General features: G+C 43.8%; 1 protein-coding gene across 1 annotated transcript in view; it reads left to right on the forward strand.

Annotated features, from left to right (window-relative positions):
• Positions 1–24,578, forward strand: part of csmd2 (CUB and Sushi multiple domains 2) — a 260,284-nt gene that overhangs the window by 190,955 nt on the left and 44,751 nt on the right. Inside the window, exons 30-45 of the mRNA XM_035429807.1 lie at positions 2,103–2,297; positions 2,936–3,052; positions 3,883–3,996; positions 7,075–7,170; positions 7,698–7,901; positions 9,039–9,163; positions 12,732–12,828; positions 13,473–13,577; positions 13,990–14,108; positions 14,460–14,529; positions 16,279–16,395; positions 17,165–17,374; positions 17,768–17,956; positions 21,361–21,538; positions 23,030–23,175; positions 24,119–24,199. Of these exons, the coding sequence (XP_035285698.1) occupies positions 2,103–2,297; positions 2,936–3,052; positions 3,883–3,996; positions 7,075–7,170; positions 7,698–7,901; positions 9,039–9,163; positions 12,732–12,828; positions 13,473–13,577; positions 13,990–14,108; positions 14,460–14,529; positions 16,279–16,395; positions 17,165–17,374; positions 17,768–17,956; positions 21,361–21,538; positions 23,030–23,175; positions 24,119–24,199 (2,163 nt within the window). The remainder of the gene's footprint in view (positions 1–2,102; positions 2,298–2,935; positions 3,053–3,882; positions 3,997–7,074; positions 7,171–7,697; positions 7,902–9,038; positions 9,164–12,731; positions 12,829–13,472; positions 13,578–13,989; positions 14,109–14,459; positions 14,530–16,278; positions 16,396–17,164; positions 17,375–17,767; positions 17,957–21,360; positions 21,539–23,029; positions 23,176–24,118; positions 24,200–24,578) is intronic.

Consider the following 24,578-nt stretch of genomic DNA (forward strand, 5'->3'; position numbering starts at 1 on the left):
ACTCGTTTGGTTTATGTAATTGATGGACTACCTATTTGTTTCTGTTCACATCATTTTAAAAAAAAAAGTATATTTAAAATTTCTTCCTCTATTTCTCAATAATTTCACCAGGCTCCACCATGATTTCCATCCATCCATTAATCCATCATCTATACCCGCTTATCCTGGACAGGGTCGCAGGGGGTGCTGGAGCCTATCCCATTGTGCATTAGGGGGCAGGCAGGAATACACCCTGGACAGGCTGCCTATCTATCGCAGGGCACACACACCATTCACTCACACACTCATACCTATGGGCAATTTAGAATTTCCAATTAGTCAACCTGCATGTCTTTGGACTGTGGGCCTTTTTGGTGTGAGGCGACAGTGCCACCCATTGCACCACCGTTCCACCTGCTGCCAGGTTTTCACAAATGTAAACATCAGCAGTTTGACATCTAGATGATTCTGTGCTTCCCCAACAGTTTGGAGAAGGCTCTTTTCTGTTTCAGCATGACAATGCCCCCAGGCACATAGTGAGGTCCATATAGAGGGTTTTTTCGGGAACGGTGTGGAAGAACTTGACTGGCCTGCACAGAGCCCTGACCTCAACCCCATCCAACACCTTTGGGATCAATTATAAATCCAACTATGAGCCAGGCCTAATTGCCTGATCAGTACCTGACCTCACTATTGCTTCTGGCTGAATGTAAGCAAATCCCTGCAGCAATGCTCCAACATCTAGTATAACGCCTTCCCAGAAGAGTAGAGCATATAGCAGCAAAGGGTGAACTAACTCCATATTAATGCGCATAATTTTGGATGAGATGTTGGACGTCAGGTGTCCACATACTTTTGGCTATGTAGTATATGTAGGTTTATACAATGGCTTGGCTGATTATGCAATTCTGATTGTTCCAAGGGTGTGCATTCATTTTCGATAGCAGGACACCTCTGCCTTTTAACGCTTCTAAAATCAATGTGCTGCAAATCCAACATTCTAAAGGAGTTAAACGACAACGTCATTCTTTGGATTTTGAATTAATGCTACATCCCCTCCGCTTTTCAATGTCCAATTTCACAATTAATGGCAATGTTGAATCACAGTTCTAGTTATTGTAGCTTATAGTTTGATTTAGGTTTGCAAACCATCCTGCGAAATACTGAATCACTCCATATTTGTACAGTAGAATAGGTGTTCCGTATATAACTTGTGGCTACGGGACACAATTTCTTCTGAATCTTCGTGAACGATTGCGTTTCTAGTTTAACCACTGTTTGGAATATAATTCAATGGTTAGCTAGCTAGCTAGCTAGCTCAAATAAGAAGCTGGCTGTGAGACCATTTTGACCTAAAACCCAGCTGAATTTTAATATTGGTTTGGTAACAAGTGACGGCAAACCTAGCATAAAGATGCATTCTAACCCGGTTTCAGAGGGTCTAGAAAGATGCTATGTCTACACTGCATGACCACAATATTTTTAAAAGCAAGACAGAGCCAGGGAGATACACTTAACTGCGTTATGGTTTCATGCATTTTTTAAAAATAAGATAATGACAAAAATGATCAATATTAGTGCTAATTTTACAGTATAAAAACAAGATAAAATCATTAGCAACACAATGTTTTTGCTTAACAGGTCCAAATAGAACTATCAACAAGAGTTTTGCTTTACAACAGTAAAACAATATGCCCAAAGGGCCGTGGATGAAGATTTCAATTTCAGCTGATTACCTTGATAAAAATCAATAAAAATGCAAGTAACTAATATGTAGTCGCTGGTAACCGTATAAACGGAATAAACCACTCCGGGCTGTCTCTTTATTAGAAAATAGTAGTAATAGTACTTTGGGGCTGGTTTAGCATATATATATATATATGTATATATAGTGTGTGTACACACCTGTATTCTTTTGTTCTTCAGCTCGCCACTCCAGTATTCCCCAAGGGAATTCCCCAGGGATTGTTTGCCTTTTCTATAACAAAGAACAATTATTGTCAAGACACATTATGATTTATGCACCTTTATGGGATTGCGTGTGCCTTTTTGCAAAATAAAATTGAACCACTATGAAACCTCTTTTTGTAAATAATACATTGTTGTGCTTCTTTTCTGTGCAGAGAATCCAAGAGAATCATGTTTTGAGCCAGGCCCAGTCCGAAATGGAACTCGTGTCGGTACTGACCTGAAGCTGGGGTCCACCATAACCTTCTACTGTGACAGCGGTTACATCATTGAGGGAGACTCTGCCCTCACCTGTATCATGGGGGGTGACGGAAAGCCCAGCTGGAACAAACCACGGCCGACCTGCATTGGTAAGCAGCGGGTCAATTTCAATGAAAAGGGGAGGAAAACTGGCTGGTGTGCAATGCAGTATGGACAGTAGTAGATAGTAGACATTTCTGTCGAAGTCTAGTATCACCATGGGATGGATGACATTTTTCATTCTTGTACCTCTTTTCATTCTAAGAATGTATTTGTTTGAGAGCTCCAAGCCTTCACATGGAGCCCTAGAGCTAAGCTTTGTCTCGTTAGGCCTTGCAGGACACTTTGAAAATATCACAGTCACCTTTTTTCAGACAATTGGGACACCCCCTAGCAGTGCTGAATCAGACAAGAAAAGTCACTTGAGATCCACAGTACAAGGGAATGGCCGGAGAGATACAGGGAAACAGAACATGAAACGCGTGCTATCTCTCTTTTTATCATGTTTGGTTGGGCAAAACATATATGAATCAGCATTGCTATGGGCATTGACATTGACTTAAATGGTAAAAAAGAGGAAAAAGAAGAAACACTGAAACTGTTGAGTATACTGTTGAAGCACTTCTGTTGTCTGTGAATTCTGAGCATTCTTTCTATCTCTCTGTACATCTTTTCGTCTCTCTCTCTCTCTCTCTCTCTCTCTCTCTCTCTCTCTCTCTCTCTCACTCGTTCTCACACATGCACACAGCTCCATGTGGTGGACAGTACTCTGGGATGGAAGGTGTGGTGTTATCCCCTGGTTACCCTGGTAACTACAGCCGAGGCAGGACTTGCCATTATTCTGTTGTCGTACCAAAGGACTACGGTGAGCTCACAGGGCAAAAGACCCAGTCGCACAGTATCTCAGATTTTCCTGAGCTTCTTGGCCTCATGACATTTTGGCAGCTCTTTAAGATGTTTGCATTAAAGCTTTTCTTTGAATCTGACCTCAACATTGTGCTGTTCTTTGAATCGTGTACATGGTGTGCAAAAACATTCTCATATTGACAGCATTGACTGCAGAGGTTAATAATAATTAATTACTTTAACAATACCCTTGGGCTGTTAGGAACTTGTGTAATGAACCATAAAATGTTGAGGTCATTTCAGTGATTTCAGGGCTCAACAGAGTCCTTGAATTGGAATTGCCAGTGGACTGTTAACATTTAAAAAAATTTAGTTCCCAGTCTCAAACCATGTGGAAGCAAATAATAAAGCCATTTTTAACATAACTCTGTAATGGTTGCTGCAACAACACTGCTATAAATTAGCATTGTATTGGCCAATGACCTTCACCGGAATGATAGAAAAGGGGGAAAATATATTACAAACCTTTTTCAAGCCCAAGGTGCTGCATGTATTTTTGGCATGTCTTCTGAAAAAATAGGGGGGAAAACAGATTATTATTTTTAGAAATCTGTACTATATGTCTGATTAGACACATTGCAGTTTATTAACAAAGACAAAAGTATTTTTTATTTATTTCTGCTTTTGGTTTATACATGTCCATGTGCATGAGAATACCGTTGAAATATGCTTGTGAAACCACATGAAAGTAATCTGAATCTCTCTCTCTCTCTCTCTGTCTCTCTGTCTCTGTCTCTCTCTCTCTCTCTCTCTCTCCCTTCCTCTCTCACTCTCTCGATGTGGCCACAGTGGTGTTTGGCCAGTTCGCATTCTTCCAGACGGCTCTGAATGATGTGGTGGAGGTGTACGATGGAGCCACACAGAACTCCCGTGTTCTAAGCTCGCTCTCTGGGGCACACACTGGTAAGAGATCCGTAAACACGCTCAACCTATCGAGCTGAAATCACCAGGAATGCAACACATAACAGAAGCATCCTGCAGTGTACAGTAGCTCCCTCTCAGGACCATGCAAAAGGACAGACAAGCAAAAGCAGCCAACTCCGGGCAGATGCTTAGCTCCTACAGCTTCAGCCTCTCTCCACCCCAGCTTGACATTACCAGGGGTTTCAAAAGGAGCAGGAGCTTGCAAACATTACTCTGTAAAAATCATATTCCCGACCTTTCAGTCTATAGAGACACACACAGACAAACCCGGTGAAATGTGGGGAGCCATCCAGTTGTGTGTTATTGTTGCACTCTGAGAATCTCAATCAGGTGAATTCTGAGATACACCACTGAGCAGAGATACAGTATCAAAGAGTTAGCAGTGTGCACTTTGAATAGGTCTCAGAAATGGAACTGAAAAAAGTAGCACATGCTAAACAGCTTCTTCTCTGGCTCATTGAAAGGAGAACTGGGGGGAAACCCTGCGGGCACCTTGCAGCTGTGACACAATACGAAGCAGTTTTGTCAAGCACACTTGCCCTTGGTCACAAAGGGGTTAAAGCTCTTTGTGTGTATGCATTGGTGTGGTGTTGAATTTCCAGTCATATGACACACTTACAATACTCTTTTTGTCCCTGTTTGTTGGACAGATTATGTCCTTACTGGAGTTCTAAAAGGAGTTCTAATACCACCCACTGTATTGCTGAAAGAAAATAACAGTATGTTGGGCACAGTCAGGTAGTGAGGTTAACCCAACTGAAAAGTAAATTATTGTTATTTTTGAAAGCCAGTGACTGTGGTAAAATAATTTAAAAAGAGCACAGAGCTGTATGTTGACCCAGGTTAGTTAATTTGCCTGGCATCTCCCTTTACAGCCATTGTTTTAGTGGAGTACACTTCATAGACAGCTGGCAAAGACAGTCTGCAGGTATCCCATCAGCCCAAGGAGTTCCTGTTACAAGATGAGGAGGGTTGTGTCCTAAAACCCTTGCTGCCAAGGCTGCTCTAAAGCCAGTGCGCTGCCATTTCTGGCTGCCCGGCACAGTTGGCACTGGCACAATCTGGGCACCTCAATACACAGACAAATTCCAGAGACATCCAGTCTATACAGTTAAATATACTTAAATCACAGTCTGTACAGTTAAATATCTTTAAATCACAGTCTATAGTGAATTATACTTAAATCACAGTTTATACAGTTAAATATGCTTAAATCACTAACGGAACTTGCAGTTTGTTTATCATTATAATCAGTGCTGACTATTTCTGCTGCTGCTATTTGCTGATGTTGTTGTTGCTGCTGCTGCTGGTGTTGTTGTTGGTGTCGTTTTTTTGTTTTTGTTTTTGTAGTTGTTATCAGTATTTAAGAGTGCGTCACACCTCGGAGTTTATTTCATTAAAGACTTTGACAGGGCGTCGGATGCAAGTCGCAAATTAATTACCAGAGCCCGAAGCCCCGCCGGATTATTATCCGTCATAATGACGGCTCACAGCGCAGTCCATAATAACTACCCGCCGCGCCGCCGGGCACCGCGACAGCGGACGCCGCCGCGCTGTCCGTGTCGCACGCTGCGAGAGAAGAGCGTGTCCGTGTCTGCGCGGTTTGTTTCGAGGCACAGCAGGTACGCGTCAACATTTGATTTTAGCTCTCCCCCTCTGAGGCGAGCGGAGCCGCGGGGAAGTCTCCGCAGACCGGCGGTATCGCTCTCCGCGGGATGTAAACCCACGCCAATCTAAACCAACCGCGCCGAATCCCGTCATCAAGGATTTACTCAGAGAGAGAGAGAGAAAGAGAGGGAGGGGGGATAAAGTGAGAGTGAAAGAGAGAGAGAGAGAGAAAGAGAGAGGGGGTAGGGTGTGTGTGAGAGAGAGAGGTGAACTGACAGCTTTCACACATATTTGCACATGCTTGCACTACACACACATACACACATACACACAAAGACCAAGTTTCATTCAGTCTTGCCATCACTGATTTACTTATATAGGGGGGCGGGGATAGAGAAAGAGAGAGACAGAGAGAGTGGGTAGAGTAAGAGAGAGAGAGAGGCGCATAGAGAGAGAGAGAGAGAGAGGCCTAGAAAAGCGAGATGATTCAATTACCGAGCCTAAACATCCGCAACAATAAGCCAGCGCTATCTCTGCAGCATCTTGGGAGATAAAGGCATGATAGCTGATTGGTGTGATATACAGGTGCATTGAAATTGCACCATTCACATGACAAATAAAACAATTACGTTCTGCCCCACTGAGCTGTGAAGCGAGCACTGGTGTACTGCCACTGCAGCACCGCCCATTGTTTTTGAAATTCCATTATCCCAAAAAAATGCCACAGTATCAATAAACATGGGAATATATCAAGCTTTATTTTCCTAATGGTAATTTGAGGTTTGCATTTGAAGGCAAGAAAAGACCGTGTGGGTTGGAGGGGAAAAAAAAACATGGCCTGCTGGTTCTCTCATTTTAAATTAGCATGTAAGGCATTAGTTGACACTGAGGCCATTTGCCTGAGGCCAGTGTATTCAAGAATCATCTCGAAGATATTTTTATAGGCTTCTCAAAAATTTTATTAAAAAAACATAATCTGAATTTTATGCTCTGATGAAAGACGAAACCGCATCAAATTTAAAAGAGCTATAAATTAATTAAATACTTTTTTAATGATGTGAAAACACTGCTACTTTGATGGATAAAAACCTTTACCATTGCATTGCCTGACTTATTTTTATCCTTTCATATATTTAGAAAATGCGTGTGCGTATGGGTATGTGTGCATGTTTTAATTTGTCTTGTCTTGTAACACTTCATTTAACAGTCAGTACCTATGGCTACAACTATTCTCTTCCATATTTGATTGGAACTAATCGTTCCGTATTTTGAGAGAAAGATCCCCCCCCCCCCCGCGCCTTAAAAAAATGTTGTTTCTGTTGTTTTAATATTTATCGTTTATATGGCGGGCCACTTGATGGCCTTCTCTGTGGCCTTCTCAGGTCTGATACACAGGGCACGCAAAGCATTCACCTCTTAACCTGGCCATCCTCTTTGTGAACCCTGCAGGCGAATCCCTACCCCTGGCAACCTCCAACCAAATCCTCATCCGATTCAACTCGAAAGGCCAGGTTACTTCCAGAGGGTTCCACCTCGTCTATCAAGGTAAACACTATAGGCTAACTGGGTGTGGCCCACTTTGTTTTTTTGTTTTTTTTGGTGTCTGAATGGGGCCGTCTTCCCATAACCCCTGCTGATAGCATGTTTATAGAGTCTGTTGCATATACAGAAAAGTGAAGCTTGCTTGTTTTTTTTTAATAGCCTATTTAAAGTAAAATGCCTTCCCCATGTGATCTCAGAGGGTTGAATAGTTCAGTACTGCTTTTTGGACTGACACCCATCAATGACTGAATTGGAATGCACCTCCATTGGTGTTCCCCCCCTGTGTTTTAGCTATATTCTCACTTCATAATAGATGGCTTAGCTTTTAACAGCCACTGATTGTTTGCTCAGCGTCAATCTGTGCAAACTCCTGGTGTGCTCTTAATGGAATAGCATTGCATGAGTAAACAACCGTAAAAGCTTGTTATTTAAGATGCGGCTCTAGGCCCGCTTCCCGATCTGCTTCCCCCTTTTCCCTTTTTGTCGTGGAAACCGTTGACCTGCGTTGTCTTTCCCTCCTTCCCCCGCAGCGGTTCCCCGCACCAGCGCCACCCAGTGCAGCTCGGTCCCGGAGCCTCGCTACGGCAAGCGCCAGGGGAACAACTTCTCCGTGGGCGCGGCCATCCGCTTCGAGTGCGACTCGGGCTACGTGCTGGAGGGGGCCAGTGCCATCGAATGCCTGACTGTCCCCAATGCGCTGGCACAGTGGAACAGCACCATCCCCAGCTGTGTCGGTAGGGGCCTTCCAGAGAGCCTTGGGAACAATTCATTCTTCTGGCTTCACTCACCTCCTTGTGTTATGGAACATTGTAAAATTAATTTGGCAAAAGCATTTTATTATATCATTCTTATGTTATAATTATGTTCAGTTGTGTTAACACTTGGGCATCCAAAGTCTGTAGGTCCCGTTTTGAACTAAAAATAAATAACTGAATGGCTGTTCATCTTATCTTTCATAGCACTGCAGACACTCAATTATTTAGAGTATTCTAACGTGGACTGAAATAATTTACATTTCCTGCAAAGGCCACTTTGTGAAAAAAGACACGTTCTGTGTCATCCCACAGAAAAATGCGCTGCAAAATATTACTAGCTCACTCAGCTATTATGATTTTACTTGTACGCATCAGCAGATTTACAATTATGCTCTCATAAATTTCCTGGAAGATTAAAAGCTGGGAAAAAAGCTGAGATCCAGGCAAAGAGGTTAGATAGATAGAGTGCATACATTCAGCCCTCTTGTGGGCAATTTAACAGTGACTTGTAGTTCCAGCAATCATTTTTGAGCAGGGACTTTGAAAAGTAGAGGGAAACTCTGAGGCAGTTTGCAAGTATAAGGCTTTTGCATGTCAGTTTACTATAGAAAAAAGTATGTTGGAAAACAGTTGCATTCAGAGGAAATGTACGCTGCTGAAACTAGATTCTCTGGACTATACATGGAAATGGCTGTGTTTTGCACGGGCCTAATGAGCAGGGTGGACAGATGTGAGGCTGTGGCTGTCCCTGGGAGCGCCGCACAGGTGACAGATGTTGCCTCAGGTCAGGTGTGTGCTCGTTTGCGAGGGCGAACAGATGTTGGAGTTACTCACCTGTGCGGTCCAGCACAATTGGCAGATGTTGGACCAAGGCAACAGGAAAGAAGGGCGGAGCTTCTGAAGATCTGAAACACTCCATCTGCTGTGTGTGTGTGTGTGTGTGTGTGCAAGCATGTGCAAATATATGTGAAAGCTCTCAGTTTACTTCCCTCTCTCTCTAGCTTTTAGCTTACTCTCTCTCTCTCTCTCTCTCTCTCTCCCTCTCCCTCTCTCGCTCTCTCTCTCTCTATCTATCTATCTATCTCTCGGTCCATCGTGCTGTACCTCTCGCTCCAGTTCCCTGTGGGGGAAATCTAACCCAGCGGACTGGAACCATCTTGTCTCCAGGCTTTCCTGACCCATACCTGAACAGTCTGAACTGTGTGTGGAAGATCACTGTGCCGGAAGGTTCTGGCATTCAGGTATGAACATCTTTAATTGGCTGAGGTTCTCCCCTGCCTCATCAAACAGAGACTTTGTTTCAAAAAGGCATATTACACAAGCTCTTAATAGCCAGAGCTAGCATTTTTAGCATTTCTTTATATTATACTATACACACACACACACACCCTCACACACACACACACACACACACACGGACACACACACGAACACACGCACACACACACACACACACACGAACACACGCACGCACACACACACACACACATACACACGCATATATCCGAACAAAACTTTTAACAAGCTTCAATTGCCACAACGAAACATTACAAATTGCCAACAGTTTTTTCCAGCAAGTGCACCTTTAGCTTTACAGGTAGTTTGAATAGTCTGTTAGCAAAATCGCTAGTCACCGATTCATGAGATAATTGCCAAATTAATGAACCTTTCCTTTTAAAACTTTGTGTGCAACTGGAACATTTAGAGCACCGGTGTCAAACTGCAGACCCGGAGGGCCTCGGTGGTCTGCTGGTTTTCCGGGTGTTCTCGGCACTACTGGTTCATTTAACTCATTGATTGGCTAAAGAATATACATGCCTTGTTCTCAAGGTCTTATTTGGCTGCTATTGAAAGATAACCACAGAGACACCACAGCCCCCTGGGAATTCATTTGATGCACCTGATTTAGAGGTACAGTGCTTCCATGCTATAGCGCCCGCTGTTGTACAGCCTCACTCAAAAAGTTTAAGCAATTCCTCATGTACAGATGTCCTCCCACAGAAAGCCGTTGTATTTCTTCATCGCTATAACCACACTCTGAGCTGATAAAGTGTACCACCAGCAAAAGAAAAAAGAAAATATTGAAAATAGCAACTCACTCTCACATGCCCTAAACACAGGCAGAAAAGACATGAATAGCCATTGTTGCATCTAACAATACCAAAACTTGCCAATAAGAGATTCATTATGTGAGAGATAAGTGGTTTAAATGTGATTATCCTGATAAAAAAGACGCATTGTTTATGTGTTCTCCTTTTATGCAGCTTGAATTTTGTCATTTTAATACAGACTTTAGACCATTGCAGGAGCTTGCAACATTGTAAAAACTGATGAACCCTATCCAGGTTCCAAACCAATAACCCCCTGGTTATAACTGTTGCTTCACTGTAAAGAGATTTGAGCTCCCAGGCTCCTGTATGTTAATCCCTTGTAGTTCAGTGGTCATATACTTTGCAGTGTCCAGCCATCTATGAAAGAGGCTTGTCCCCAGGCTGGATTACTAGTACTGTATTTCACCAGGACAGGGGAAAGCAATGGTCTCTGTCACTGCCTTTCTTATGATAAGTACACACTTATTAACTATTCAACACCTCTGCTGGAAAATCATCTCTCTATTCATGAGGAACCACACGCTGTGTTTAAATGGAGGGTTGGAGTGGATGGCGTTAGCGTGCATTAAAATCCCAATGGGACCTAACATTGGTCCCGTGGGAACTCCGGAAACTGGAAATAATGGGGAGAAAAGCTCTCTAAACTCTTAAGTTAATTGTTTCAAGCGAGTGGTGGGGTAATTATGAGGGTGTCATAGGAGCCACTGCTCAGCGGTAGGTTTAGTACATACTGTGTGTTGTGGATGTCTCTGCTCAGAGCCCATGTGCTGTATTGTGATCTAATTGGGGGGGCTGGTACTATATGTTGTGTGTGTGTGAGGATACACCTATTTTCCTTCACTGTTTTTCTCTCAGCTCAACCGTGAAAGCAGGTCTGCCCTCACAGTCCCACCCCGGTGAGGTGCACTTTCAAAGCATCATAATGCTTTCCAAAGAGTGTGAGAAGGAGCAGAAGGTGGTGGAGGGAATGTACTGTGATCTCCAGTTCTGTGCATGCACATATTTTAATCTGCGAGAACGTGCCTCTCCCTGCTGCAGCCCGCGCGTCCAAATCAAATCGGACCGCGGTTAGTCTGAGCCGAAATTTAAAAGGGGGCCTCGCCTCGCGCATTCCGCCCGCTCTTGAAGAAAGATCAATCTTTGATCTGCCTTTTCACCGCCAGTCCAGCGGTGAGTCTTGGGCCGCCTCTGTAATTGTCTCGCATCCGATCCATAACCATTTCAGAAGAGAGCAGTAAAAACTGCGCTGTCTTTAGCGCACAGGAAAGTGCCAGAGCCCAGGGGCCAGGCGCGGGTTGGAAATATCGGGCGGAGGGTTAGAGTCCCATCTGCAGCTCGCTTGATAAGATGGATGTCAGATCTGTCTGGTCATTTGCCTTTTTTCCAAATGACTGTGCCTTGTCGCTCCACTGAAATGAATTGAATGTAGCCGTATGTGTGCATATTTCTATTTTGAGCAAATTGTCTGGGCAGGGTGCTGTATTGACACCGAAAAGGTTTCAGAGTATGAAATTGGGTTTCCTGTCCTGTTCCATCCAGTTTTTTTTTATTATAATGTGCAATTTCAATCATGTTCATAAGTCATGTTTGAGATTTGCAGTGAATTAGTATTTTTAAGTCATTTATAAGTTTTTTTAATGCATTTTTTATCTTTGTATTTGCATAGTTATTCCTCGAAATGTTGGGAGATGAATTATTCACTGTATTTTGGACCAAAAATAACTACAAATAAAGCTGAAAGCGGTGAACTGAAGTTATTAACATCACTTTATTTCAAATGGGCTGAAAATGAAATGCTAAGGTGCTTGAGTGCTGCACCATGACCACATCTTACGCACGCTATGGCCTGCTCTTAACAAAAAAAAATAAAAATTTTTTACAATTGTGTTGCAAAAAGGTACAAAATAATGTCATTTTAAGTGGGGACTGTCATATTTAAATATTGAGCAGACGGCAGACATGTGAGCAGTCAGGAGACGTCAAAATATGGGTTTGTTTGAGGTGAGAGAGAAAGTATATACAAAATATCTCTTTATGTTAACAGATGTCAATAGGAATGTGTCAAGTACAAAGCTTCATGAAAGCTGTAAATTATGCTCGTTATTGTAACCTGCTTTGCCATAATGGACATACTTTTGAATAGAGAGACATAAAAACAGTCATTTCTATATATTCAGTCAGCCAAGTGTATTCAGACAAGTGGAGCTTGTGCTTTTCAACTGGGTAGTCTTTTCTCTGACATGTCTAATGGGGGTTGTAGACTCCCAACTAGGTTTAATCATGTGTAAAAAATAGTGCCACCTTGAAAAGTAATGGAATGTAATGCTATAAGTGGGTTTACTGAATTGTAATGAAGTCGCAATGCATAGAAAATTCAATGAGACTTCTATTCCTCTGAGTCGTGACTAAAACAGAAATATGAGTTTAAGAGGCTGCAATTTCCCCATCCCTTAACCATTCCCATATACAGTGTTACATGTAAGTGTTGGTTCAGACCATTGCAGTTCTTCTGTACATGTACTGTTTGAATGAGGTACAGGTTAAGTGATCAGCCTTACCAATATGTTTGCAAAGAAACAACCTGACTCCTCAAATATGCAAATGAAATCCCCTTGCCCCAGTTCACCAGCTCCACCCTGTCTCCTTACTGAAATAGCCCAGTTCTGATTCTGTTCTCTTGCTCTCTGCTGGGTGACAGATCCAGGTGATCAGCTTCATGACAGAGCAGAACTGGGACTCACTGGAGGTGTTTGATGGAGGCGATAACACTGATACCATGCTGGGCAGTTTCTCGGGTAAGTTGTGTGCCAGTAGGAGGGGGCTGAGCAGATGCAGTCATGAGTGATCACTAAACCATTTATCACCACCAATCACCAGCCAATCGAAGTAGTTCAATGTGATAACTTCAGGCCTGTCAATTGGCCTACACCCATGGAACAGAGACATGCAGTATTGTCATTGTGATGACCCTGCTACATGTTATGTTATGTTGTTAAAAAAAACAAAAACGGATATGTAATTTCATTATTTTATATTTTCAATTCAAACATTTTGTATGTCATAAATTCCCTCACACACATAATGAAGACATAATAATACTAGCAAATACAATAGGGTTCCAGCAGCTGCTTGCCCCCCTAATGATAATGCTTGAATTTGTTATTCAACATAAAGGGCAGCATAACATGTCTTTTATGACCTGTGAGTGGGTGAGTGCTGGTAATAAATAAAAAAATAAGTGATGATATTTCCATCAGATATACAACATTCAGACTGCAGTTAAGAATGTATCATAAATTATGGAATGGAACAGGCATGCCTGTTTGGAACGATCTTTGTCCCTGTGCTACCTGTTGCCACTCCGTTTGTCCCTGTGCTAACTGTTGCTGCTCAGTTTGTTCCTGTGCTAACTGTCGCCTCTCTGTCCATCCCTGCATAGGCACAACTGTTCCAGCACTGTTGAACAGCACATCCAACCAACTGTACCTGCATTTCTTCTCTGACATCAGTGTGTCTGCAGCTGGCTTCCGGTTGGAGTACAAGAGTAAGGAGAGCATAGGCAGCCGTGTCAGGCTCATGGAGCAAGTTTACTGTACACTGTTAATATGTATGCCTGCTTCTGCCTTCTTGTCCCCAGTTGCCAGGGGTCTGCAGGGACCTCTGGCCTGTTTCAGTCCTTGAATTTTGCCCTCCTGAGTGCATGACCTTGGTCATATGACAAGGCCTTCTTTGAAGGCACATAGGCTTGTTCTCTACGGATAAAAACAATGCAAAGAGTGAACGTGGGCTGGGCAGTTCACAAACCTGTAGGACCTCATCTGTGGTTGATCCAGCCAGCTGTATACATGTAACCGTCTTTCAAAATACTTGTGCTATGTTTAACCCCCTCCCCCCTCCTTCTACAGACTTCAGTAATCTGTTGCTGGCGTTTCTGACTCTTCCTCCATCTCTCCTAGCGGTGTCTCTCACAAGCTGTCCCGAGCCTGTCGTTCCCATGAATGGGATGAAGGTTGGCGACCGCCTGCAGATGAACAATGTGGTGTCATTTCAATGCGAGCCAGGCTACACCCTGCAGGTCTGTCCCTCTGCCCTCTGTCACTCCATCCAGCCAATTATATACCTATATATAGCAGCTTCACTGTGTAGTACAAGCCTACCACCTGATGGGAGCTTTTCTTTAATGGATGCGTGTAGCTGTATTGACAATAACCGTAATCGCTTTTCTCCATCTGCTCAATTGTTTAATGTCCATTTGATCTCTCAGGTCTTTGTCTTTCTATTCTTCGGAAGATGTGTTAGAAATGAACAAAAGCTGGAGACCTGCTGTGAAATGGATAAGGGGTTCGGAAACCGTGCAGAAGAGCAGAGAAGCACCAGTGTAACTGCGTAATTAACTAATTAACTTTGAGATTTTGTGTCGTTGCAGGGAAACTCTCACATCTCCTGCATGCCGGGCACTGTCAGGCGCTGGAATTTCCCACCTCCACTCTGCATCGGTAAAGAGCTCCTCTGAATCACATACAGAATCACTGAATGGGAACAACACACATCATATACATCACAGCGTCTAATATGGCATCTTCATTGGACATGGTCTTTAGTCAGTCAATATTTATTCTGAATGAATGCTACTGTTGCAACTGGGTTTTTCTTCATACATATACTGTATATATACATTTAAATTTAAATGGCCAAACTCACCAAACTGTGCTTGTGAAGAGCATATTATTGTTCGCGTTTGAATTAATTTGTGAAAGAAAAGGACAAATATTGATTGGATACATAGTATAAATACACATAGATCAAAACTGATACTGAAAAGCTTGTTGTTCTCTCTGGAATTCTAGCATGCATTGTGTTTGCTCGTGGAATGCTCATGTTCCCCTTGTCGCTCCATACATTCTGTTTCATGCAAATCTTTAATCTTCTTTGGGGGGGTATTAAATAGTTTATTTATTCTTGCTGTGTTGAAGCAGCTTTGTGAATGTTCACATGCCGCCAGCGAGCACGCGCTGTGCTGTTCTTGCGGTGCGTTCTGTCAGTGAACACAAGATGGCTGCGTGGGCGACTTATTACCTCTGTCCCCGTCCCTCCTGTTTGCTTTCCCCGCTCGCCCATCAAAAGTGGGAATTCACTTAGAGTCTTTTATGGCGGCTGCTTCATTTATCTCTCAAGCCTCCTCAGTCGGTCAATACCCTCTTCCATCAGGTGCCCTCGGCCGTTTTAAAGGGGCAAGGCCCGTTGTGACAGGGAATGCAGGGTCCGTCCCTGTGAGTGTCTGTACAGTCCGTGACTGCACTGGCACTGTGCCGGAGAATGCAAGGGTAGCGTGTGTGCCTGTGTAAATTCGGAAACGTGCCTGATGGGGAACGGCCCCTGCTCCGGCCTAATTGGTCCTGTCACTTGCTCTGATTGGTGAAAGGCCAGCCGGGATTAATGGCCTTTTCTGGCATCAGCAGTTTCCTGATTGCACCTGGGTTCACGTCGGCACAAAAAGGATATTAACCCTTCTGCACTCCCAGCCAAGGCATCGCACTTGCATGTTCCTTCTAAATATCATTGATTTCATTTTTTTTTTCCTTTTTTTAACTTTCATTAAGTGTGCCATAAATCTGTTACTATACAGTTTATGCTAATGCATGGGCTTCTGATGGAAAATAAATTCTTCTTATAGGCTGATGCATTATTATTATTATTATTCTTTCTTTCTTTTATAAGAACCTACATTTAAAGGCTGTCTTCTACAAATTGTTGTTGGTATATATATATAGTCTAAAAAATAAGAGTGATGGGGCTTCAGAGAATCTTCAGAGTGGCTTGTAAATTATAGCCTGTATTCAGTTTACCTGTTGTCCTTAACTTTGATTTACAAATAAATGCCAGCATTATGCTTGTGCTTTATGAACACAAGTTTGTTTTATTGATTGCCGACCTCTTATCACAGGCCTAGGGACGTCTTCATTATGCTGTACCAATCTTGTAAAGTTTGGTGTTTTTGCTGTTTTGTAATTTCGCTGGCTTTGTCAGGCTTAGTTTTTACAATTAAAGTATTTAGTTTGATTGTACTGATTATCTCACTGGAGAGAAGTATGTAAGTAAAAATAAGTTTCGAAGGAGGTTGTTTGGGTCTATTTTTAGGGTAAGATTGTCACATCCAGTTATTGTGTGGCCAAGTTCCTGTGGGCTTCCTCTGGCTTAAATTGGGGTTGCCATTCCGGGTGCCAATTTGTCTCTTTTCTTCTTAGCTCAGTGTGGTGGTGTCCGGGAAGACATGGAGGGCATGATCCTGAGTCCTGGTTTCCCAGGAAACTACCCGAGCAACAGCGACTGCACCTGGAGGATCTACCTGCCTGTCGGATATGGTGAGGTTTTCATCTTCCACGCCAATGGAATCTCAGAAATAGATGTTCCCAAATTCCAGCCTTGATTCAGGCCATAATCTGATACACACCAATGTACACCTTTTGTGCACTGAACCCATACAGTTTATCTCATGTTTTTTTTTTCCAGTATGGACCCAGACACTGTCCTGCCAAACTCTTTTTTAGTGCTTTGTATTTAGGTTGTAGGGATATTTGCTAGATATATTTTAAAGTGCATTTTGTTTACTGTGTCTGCCTGTGTGATTTGTGATAAAAGCTCTGACTATTGTAGTCTGACTAATTCCGGCATTGCAACACCATGTACTGCACCCCCTTACAGCAAGCTGAGACACTGGGTTTATTCCTTATGGAGAACACTATGTAAACACAGACGTGTGCTTTCATGCAGAAACATGTATCAGGAGCCACAGCATACCTTATTTTTTTTTGTTGTAAAACATATATGTGGACATATGTTCCCTTGTGTTCAGTTTTCCTTGTCTTGGAAAGGATAATATTGACACATACAACATTAAAGTACCCTCATGAGACACCACATGACATGCAAAAGTGATTTCATACATTGTGTGTTATGGTTTCTTAAGATTGTTAGTTTTTCATGTACAAGGGAAAAATTTAACATTGTGTATCTTCTGCAGGAAAACACTGTTCTCATGGGTGGTGTAGTTCATAATCGGTTGGGGACTACATTTGAACTAACGTTGAACAAATGGTATCTCACTCACTCACTCACTGCCGTACCCCACAGGTGCACATTTGCAGTTTCTAAACTTCTCCACTGAGGCCAATCACGATTTCCTGGAGATCCGCAATGGCCCCTTCGAGACCAGCTCCATTATTGGTCGCTTCAGCGGGCAGGAGGTTCCCTCCTCCCTCCTCACCACCTCGCATGAGACCACAGTCTACTTCCACAGTGACCACTCCCAGAACAAGCCAGGCTTTCGCTTCGAGTACCAAGGTAAGGGAAAGCCAGCTATGTTCAGCTTCACTAACTGACCTCTTCTACGTAGTTAGAATGCACTGTGAAGTTAATTAATCAAATCAGAATTTGTTAATCTGTTAATTTAATCAGAATTACATGCAGTGAATTATACCTTTTCTGGAAAAAAAGAATACAGGATTTTCCATCTGTGACATACCTAAAATTGTCTTTGCTCTTGTTGTTTTGTCACTGACATATAAATCATGAGTTTAATTAGGACCAGTGCCATTAACACTGACCTGGACGCCAATCTTCAAAACAATCAGAACTCATTTCCTCAGTGCCTGTATCCAACAGCTCTTTGTAATTGGTTGATTAGATTTTGATAAGCGTCTAATTGGCTTACTGAATGAGTTTTCCTGTTTACAGCCTATGAGCTTCAAGAGTGCCCTGACCCAGAGCCTTTTCGATACGGGGTGGTGGTGGGTGCCGGGTATAACGTAGGCCAGTCCATCTCTTTCGAGTGCCAGCCAGGATATCAGCTCATGGGCCACGCCATCCTCACGTGCCAGCATGGCACCACCCGCAACTGGGACAACCCCTTCCCTCGGTGTGAAGGTAGGTCTCATTGGCGGTGTCTCACTTGCAAGCTGGCAACTAGCAGCATTTGTCCATTTGTCCGTTTAAGGAATATCACAAACAGAAATCATCAAAAATGTGGCCTTTTAAAGTACCTTATGTTGGCCTTATTTTAAGGCAGCATCCAATGATTCTTCTCCAGGTGGGGTGTGACATATCTCTACAACCACCTAGGAAACATGGAAAGATTGAAAAAATAGTCACTATAGAATAAACAACAGAATTACAGAATTGTTGAAGTTCTTCTTTCATCTCATCCTTGACCCATTATTTACATCTCTCTTTGTCATTTATGTCATATCACTTACGAAATTACAGAACAGCTGATATCTAGAGTGTAATGGATGTTAAACGGACATTACTGAAGCAAACAAGCAAGAGCCCATTCAAAGAGAGCTGACAGATTTTTATTTTTTTATTTTCCCAATCGCATAGTGGCTTGAGAGTTTCATATAACAGCATATAGAAAAAGAAACAGTGAAGATGTGTCTTGTGCCATAGTCATATTGTGTCGTTACTAAGAAGTAACTAAGATGCTGTGATAGAATTAGAGTACATAATTTAGATTGAAAAGCCGTGCATGGAAAGGTATCCGAGGATGTTACCTCACAGAGTCCCTCACACCACCCACCACTCCGGTAAATACATGAATATTCTTGTTTTTAAAGAAGAGAAAAAAATATAATTGCCTTTTATTTCAGTGTATCTTTTTTCTGCATGTGTGGAATTGTGCAAATGAAAAGGAATCGTAATCCTTCCTGTGTAGGAGGTATAAATCCATCAAGGTGCTAAGTGTTACGATAGTACGCTGTCTTCGATGAACATGCTTTTCTGTGTTGCCAAAGTTAATTCCTAAATGAATATGGATTGGAATGGATTGGATTAGATTGGACCTAAAAGGAAGCAAAGGGTCTGAAATAAAACCACTGAAAAAGGATGTGGTGATTATCGCCAAGCGCTGAATTCACAACATTCCACAAAACTGTGTCTGCCTCATCCCCTTTATTTATCTATGGAAAAAAATGGACAGCTTATACATCCAGTAAATGAATTAGTTTACATGATCCTTTGGTTCATGTGCGTGTATGCGCTTCTGTGTGTCTACGTCTGGCTTCTGGTCTGGGCTGGACCCGGTGGAAGGACGACAGGAGGGGTTCCAGGGGGATTTGGCGGTCCTACCAGGAGTCAACAGTGTGGCCCCCTCCGTAGTAACCAGCTCTGCCGCCCGACTCTTACCCCCTTCTCTGTTCAGGTTCTCAGGTCCTCATTTAAACAAAAGCTTCCTTAATTCCAGGGTTGAATCCTGGCAGGCTACAAACAGACAATTTCAATTATTTCACGTCAAACTACCTGGCTCAGAGAGATGGGCGGGAAAGTGACATTTGGCATAAGGGATGTGAGTTAGCTGGGTGGGAGGTCAGGTAGATGTCATATGTGGTGCCTGTGAGATTTTTTTTTAACGAATCAGGGCTGAAAATTTAGGGGCTTGAGGTAATTATAGTCACGGTTAGGCCTTGAGCTGTCTGTCTCGTCAATCACTGGAGTGGATCTGGAGAACAGGTTGTCAATTGGACATAGATAGAAAGTCCCGGAAAATAGAACAGGAGCTGAGAAGTGGTTGTGGCCTAATCAGCGTAGTGGTCAATTTTTCCGTGCTTCAGAGGGCAGAAAATGGCTGTGACTCACTCAAGGTGGTCTGAGGGGTGAAAAGGAAGTGATTTCTTCCAAGGGGAGGGGGAAAAAAGTAATCTTCCCCAAATGCTAGTTTTTAAGGAGTGATCTTATCTATGCATGAAGAACTGCTTCATTAGAGTGAAAGCATTGACATTCAGTGAAATGGAAATGGAATGATTAATAAGAAGTGGTTAGACAGACTGCACATCTTGTTAGTCCTAATTGAATGTGAATTGTTTTGACTGAAGTAAAACAAACAAATGATGCGAAAGTTGAGAAAGGTACATCCATCAATCATGGGGAACAAAGAAAAAATGCACCCAGCGTACAGACAACTGTTTTTTGTTTATTAATTATTATACTATACTATAATTATTATGCTAACTATCATTAATGGGAAGTCCTTAAACCTTTGAAGCTTTCGGGCCGTGCCCTTGGCTCTCATGGAGAATGAGTTCTCTCGGTCCCAGCAAGCCAATGTCCCATTTACAGTTCAAGCCCCAGGTCACGGTGACCATGGCGTGTGCATAGATTTCTTTGCTCCTGCATTAGAAGGTGATCGATACTTTTCCTCCGGTTTCATACCTGCCTCCCCCGAGCGTGCCCGCCTCCGAACGTGACAGGTGCCGGCCTCGCTGTACGGTCCCCCGTACGCCCCCCGCCCACCTTCCGTCTTTCGGCCAATCAATAGCATCGCCGAGCAGTTATGCTCAATAGCGGCGCGTGTTTTTAATCAATGCCCTGATCGATACTTCATTTAGCAGGCGCCGAGGCGGCTTGGAAGGACGGCTCGCATGGAGATTAACAGGGCGGCTATTTCCACACACAAAGGGAGAGGTTGAGACGAGGGGCGGGCGGGTGATGTGAGGAGAGCCGCCTTGACCTTGAGGCCCCGGGAATGCGTAATTAGGCGCTGGCCACTCGGGCAATGGGCCCATGCTGATCTCTGTGCATCGGCAGCGCGATTATTCACACCACGCGTATCAGCTGCATATCGATGGTCGGATTGAGCTGTCCTGTGCTGTCAAAAGGGCAAAACCATATTTGTCCTGCTTTACAGATTACTTACACACACTCATACATGCACACGCACACGCACGCACACATGGTCTAACATTGAGTCCTTTGAAAGTATTGCTTTTTCTCCCTCTCTGTCTCCTGGCATGCCTTTCACAGCATCACAAGTGTCAGTATCATACATGATCATAAGGGTCTCATCCAGAGCCCTAATTAAAGTCTATAAATATTGCAGTGAATGATCGTGTGCAAAAACTTTCACTTTAGTACTGTACATGGGCTTGGCCATGCTATTATATTTGAAGGGGGCAGTATGTAACCAGGGTTCTTTAAGGGAGTGTTACTGTCTGGGTCTGGGAGAGATTTGGTTGAGACTATGCCATCCTGGATGTGTGTGCTTAGCTCATCTCTTTCAGGGCTCTGGAACACTTGCAGGGTTCGCCCTTACTTTCCCCTCCCAGAGTGACTCCTTGTGGGATAAGACTGTGCCCTTATCTCACCAGAACATTCTTTGATTCCTGACTCACTAGCTGACTTTCTCAGTTAATCTGCAGCCCAGACAGGACCGAAGAGGAACCAAAGAGGAAGAGGAGAAAATGGGGAGAGAGACCCGTTTTTTTAATGAATTCCCCTTGAATCCAGCTTTACCTGATTCTTATTCATGGCCTGTTTCGTTCATTTTATTCCCACAGTGCCCTGTGGGGGTAACATCACGTCGGAGAACGGGACCATCTTCTCGCCCGGGTACCCCGAGGAGTACCCCAGCTCCACCGACTGCACCTGGCTGATCACAGTGGCCCCCGGCCTCGGGGTCAGCCTCAACTTCACCCTGCTCCAGGTCCACGGGCCGCACGACTTCATCACCATCTGGTAAGCCAGCCCATGACCGGGAGCCCGATAATCTCCCGCCCCTCAGGGGCGGAGTTATCTGCCTCTTCCTCTTTCTATTCCTCCCCATCCTCCTCCTCCACATCCTCCTCTGGACCTGGTTTTATTTTTGCTTTTCTGGTTGCGGAACAAATCTGTGAGTCAGGATCCAGCACAGTGTATAATCCCCCCCCCCCACCCCCCCCCCCCCCCCCCCCCACTCTCTCTATCTCCATCGCTGTGGCTCTCACTCTTACTGTCCCCCCCCCCCCCCCCCCCACTCTCCTGCCCTGGTTTTGCTGATGGAAGGGGAGCGAGAGAGATGGAGAAGGCAGCCTTCACCCTCAGAATACCGACTGAAAAGGCCAGGGCGGGGAGCATTCCCCCCTCGCTTCATTTGTTATCCACGCGGCCCCGTCGAGCCAGAACACTCAAATTCACATTCTGGACCGCTGTCACACCGCCAACCCGTGTCATTTGTTTGATTAATGAGATGTGGCCGGAGAGCCAATCGGGTGCGCCCAGGCGGCTCCGTGGAGATGTGCAGACGGGCTCCGTATGCATATTCAGGAATGGGCTTTGACACGCATGGTTAGGCCGGGGCCAGTTTTGGCCGGGAAGAGAGCTTTTAAGGGGTCCTCTGTGCGACTTCACCCTGAACGCGTGCCAGTCCGGCGGCTCAAAAATTCTCTGTTTACCCTACAGTTTCTGCCTCTGTCCGCGTCGGACCGTATTAGTTATACAATCTGTCGGAACAAAGCGGGACAGGGCTATTTCAGGACTCTCTCAGCGGCAGCGGGGGATTATGGGTCTTGCAGACGTGTGCTGTTAGAACCAAAGGTCGATTGTATAGGTTTCACAATTCAAACTTTACATAGTTGTGACAACAGAAGGTTCTGCTAAATGAGCCAGAACAGCTCAAAAGCTCAAAGCTTTTAAACTCTCCTGTTCGATTTCAACCTTCGAGAGTGTCTTCTCAAAAGCTCTGTGATGGAGGCAAAATGGCGGCAGTGGGTTCCCCGTCCTACACTTTGCAGTGAAGTGCTCATACGCTCGTATGTTGAAGGAGCCCACTGTAAATCCATCAAGGAGTTTGTCCATAGCCGCAGTTGGCAAGACGGTATTCTCCGGAATAAAGCTATACAAACGTGCAAGACTGCAGAGTCCCTGATGTACACTCTGCGAGGAGAAGACAGATGCTTTATAACTTGAATGGCTGCTGCAGGAATGTGAGAAATTGTCAGATCGTCCCATGCCCGTGGGAACACCGGCGTAGCAGGATGCATCTCAAACTTCAGAATGTTTATCACGTGTCTGGTGGGACACTTTTTTTATGGTTTGCTTTAACAGCTGAGGATGTTAAGTATTTTGCTTTTAGCCTGTCAGCGGGGGAGCTGATTTTAACAGGGGTGGATGATCAAAACCGTGGTGGTCTGGGCGCTGGAGAAATCCCTCTCTGTGCCCTGACATGTTTACTGTCTGTTCCCCCCGTAGGGACGGCCCCCAGGAGTCAGCCCGCAAACTGGGCGTGTTCACCGAGGGCGAGCCAGCCGGCTCCACAAGCAGCACCTCCAATCAGGTGCTGGTGCGCTTCCGTAGCGACTCGGAAAAAGGAGGGCTGTTCAAAATCAATTACCAAGGTATTGTGGCCATCAAACGTACAGATATAATCATTCCTGATTAATTGCTGATTGGAATTTATTTAGTATTACATTATATTATTATTTATGTTGTATTTGTTTGTTTATTTACTGTTTAAAATATTTGCCATCCAACCTGATTTTAATAAAAAGTTAACGTCATAAGGAACTTCATAAAATAACTTGCTGAATTACTGTTTGATAAGTTACCAAGCAAGCTATGATAAACAGCTAAGATTTGCAAATTTGACTTTAAAAAGGACAAACACCTTATGTGTTAAGTAATCTATTCTAACTAGCTTGCATGGCACCATTGTAATTAAGTATGGCTAAGATAAGCTTTGCCTATGTCTTGAATATTTGACTGCAGACTTGTAGATTTGGAAGATTAAACTAACTTACTCTCTTAGCCCAATAATAAGCTCAATGGTGATCATGTACTCTGTTTCTAAATGTTAAACTTAGAAGTACTGTACATGGTTGCCATGGTCATCTGTAACTAATCATGAATCATGAAATTTTCAGTCATTTTTTACTTAAAAATGAGCATACAATGCAGATCAATTGTTGACCATGGGACATAGATGGGCCAGTTGACCCAATGAGAAATCATATCTGTAATGGTAGCACCGCTTTTCAGTAGTGGCTCATTGGAAGAGAACAGAACTGCCACAGATTCCCCCACACTCACTGTACCCATCCATCTCTCTCTCTCTCTCTCTCTCACTTTCTCTCTGCCTTTCCTCACATGCACATGTGCACTCACACCACACACACACACACACACACACACACACACGTTTTCCTCCAAGCTCCATGATTTATCTTTTTTTTTTGTGTGTGTGGGTGGGGGGGGGGTGCTGATACTAATATGGAAGAGCCATGCATATGCAATTAATGCACCCTCTTACTCATTTATTTTGGATGTCTAATCTCCTTCCAGCCTACCGACTTCAATTCTGCCTCCCCCCTCCAATCATACCCCACGCGGAAATCTTGATGGCGAGCAAGGAGTTTAAAATAGGTGAGTGGTGCGGCCGGGGCTCAGCACATGGCTACATTCGTGCAGAGACGGGGGCCTCCAGGAAGTTGTGTGGCTGGCAGGCATTCATTAGTATTGTTTACAGGCCTTTGCCTTTTTCAACCCTCTCCGTCTCACTATGGAATACAAATTCTAGAGGTCCCTGATCCACCTCCAGCACTACATTTCCCAGGGAGTCTTGCTCATATCGGCAGTGATTCAAGTTTAGAGCTGCTAGGTTCTAGCTATATGTACACTGGCCTCTGTTTATTGTTTTTGGGTGAATTAGGCAGGCCAGAAGCCATTATTAAATTTTTTTCTTCTTTTTTTTTTCCCCCAACACTTTTATAACCAGGGACAATTTTCATTTTCTAAGAACATA

The sequence above is a fragment of the Anguilla anguilla genome, chromosome 8, assembly GCF_013347855.1.
Source record: "Anguilla anguilla isolate fAngAng1 chromosome 8, fAngAng1.pri, whole genome shotgun sequence".
Classification (NCBI taxonomy): Eukaryota; Metazoa; Chordata; class Actinopteri; order Anguilliformes; family Anguillidae; genus Anguilla; species Anguilla anguilla.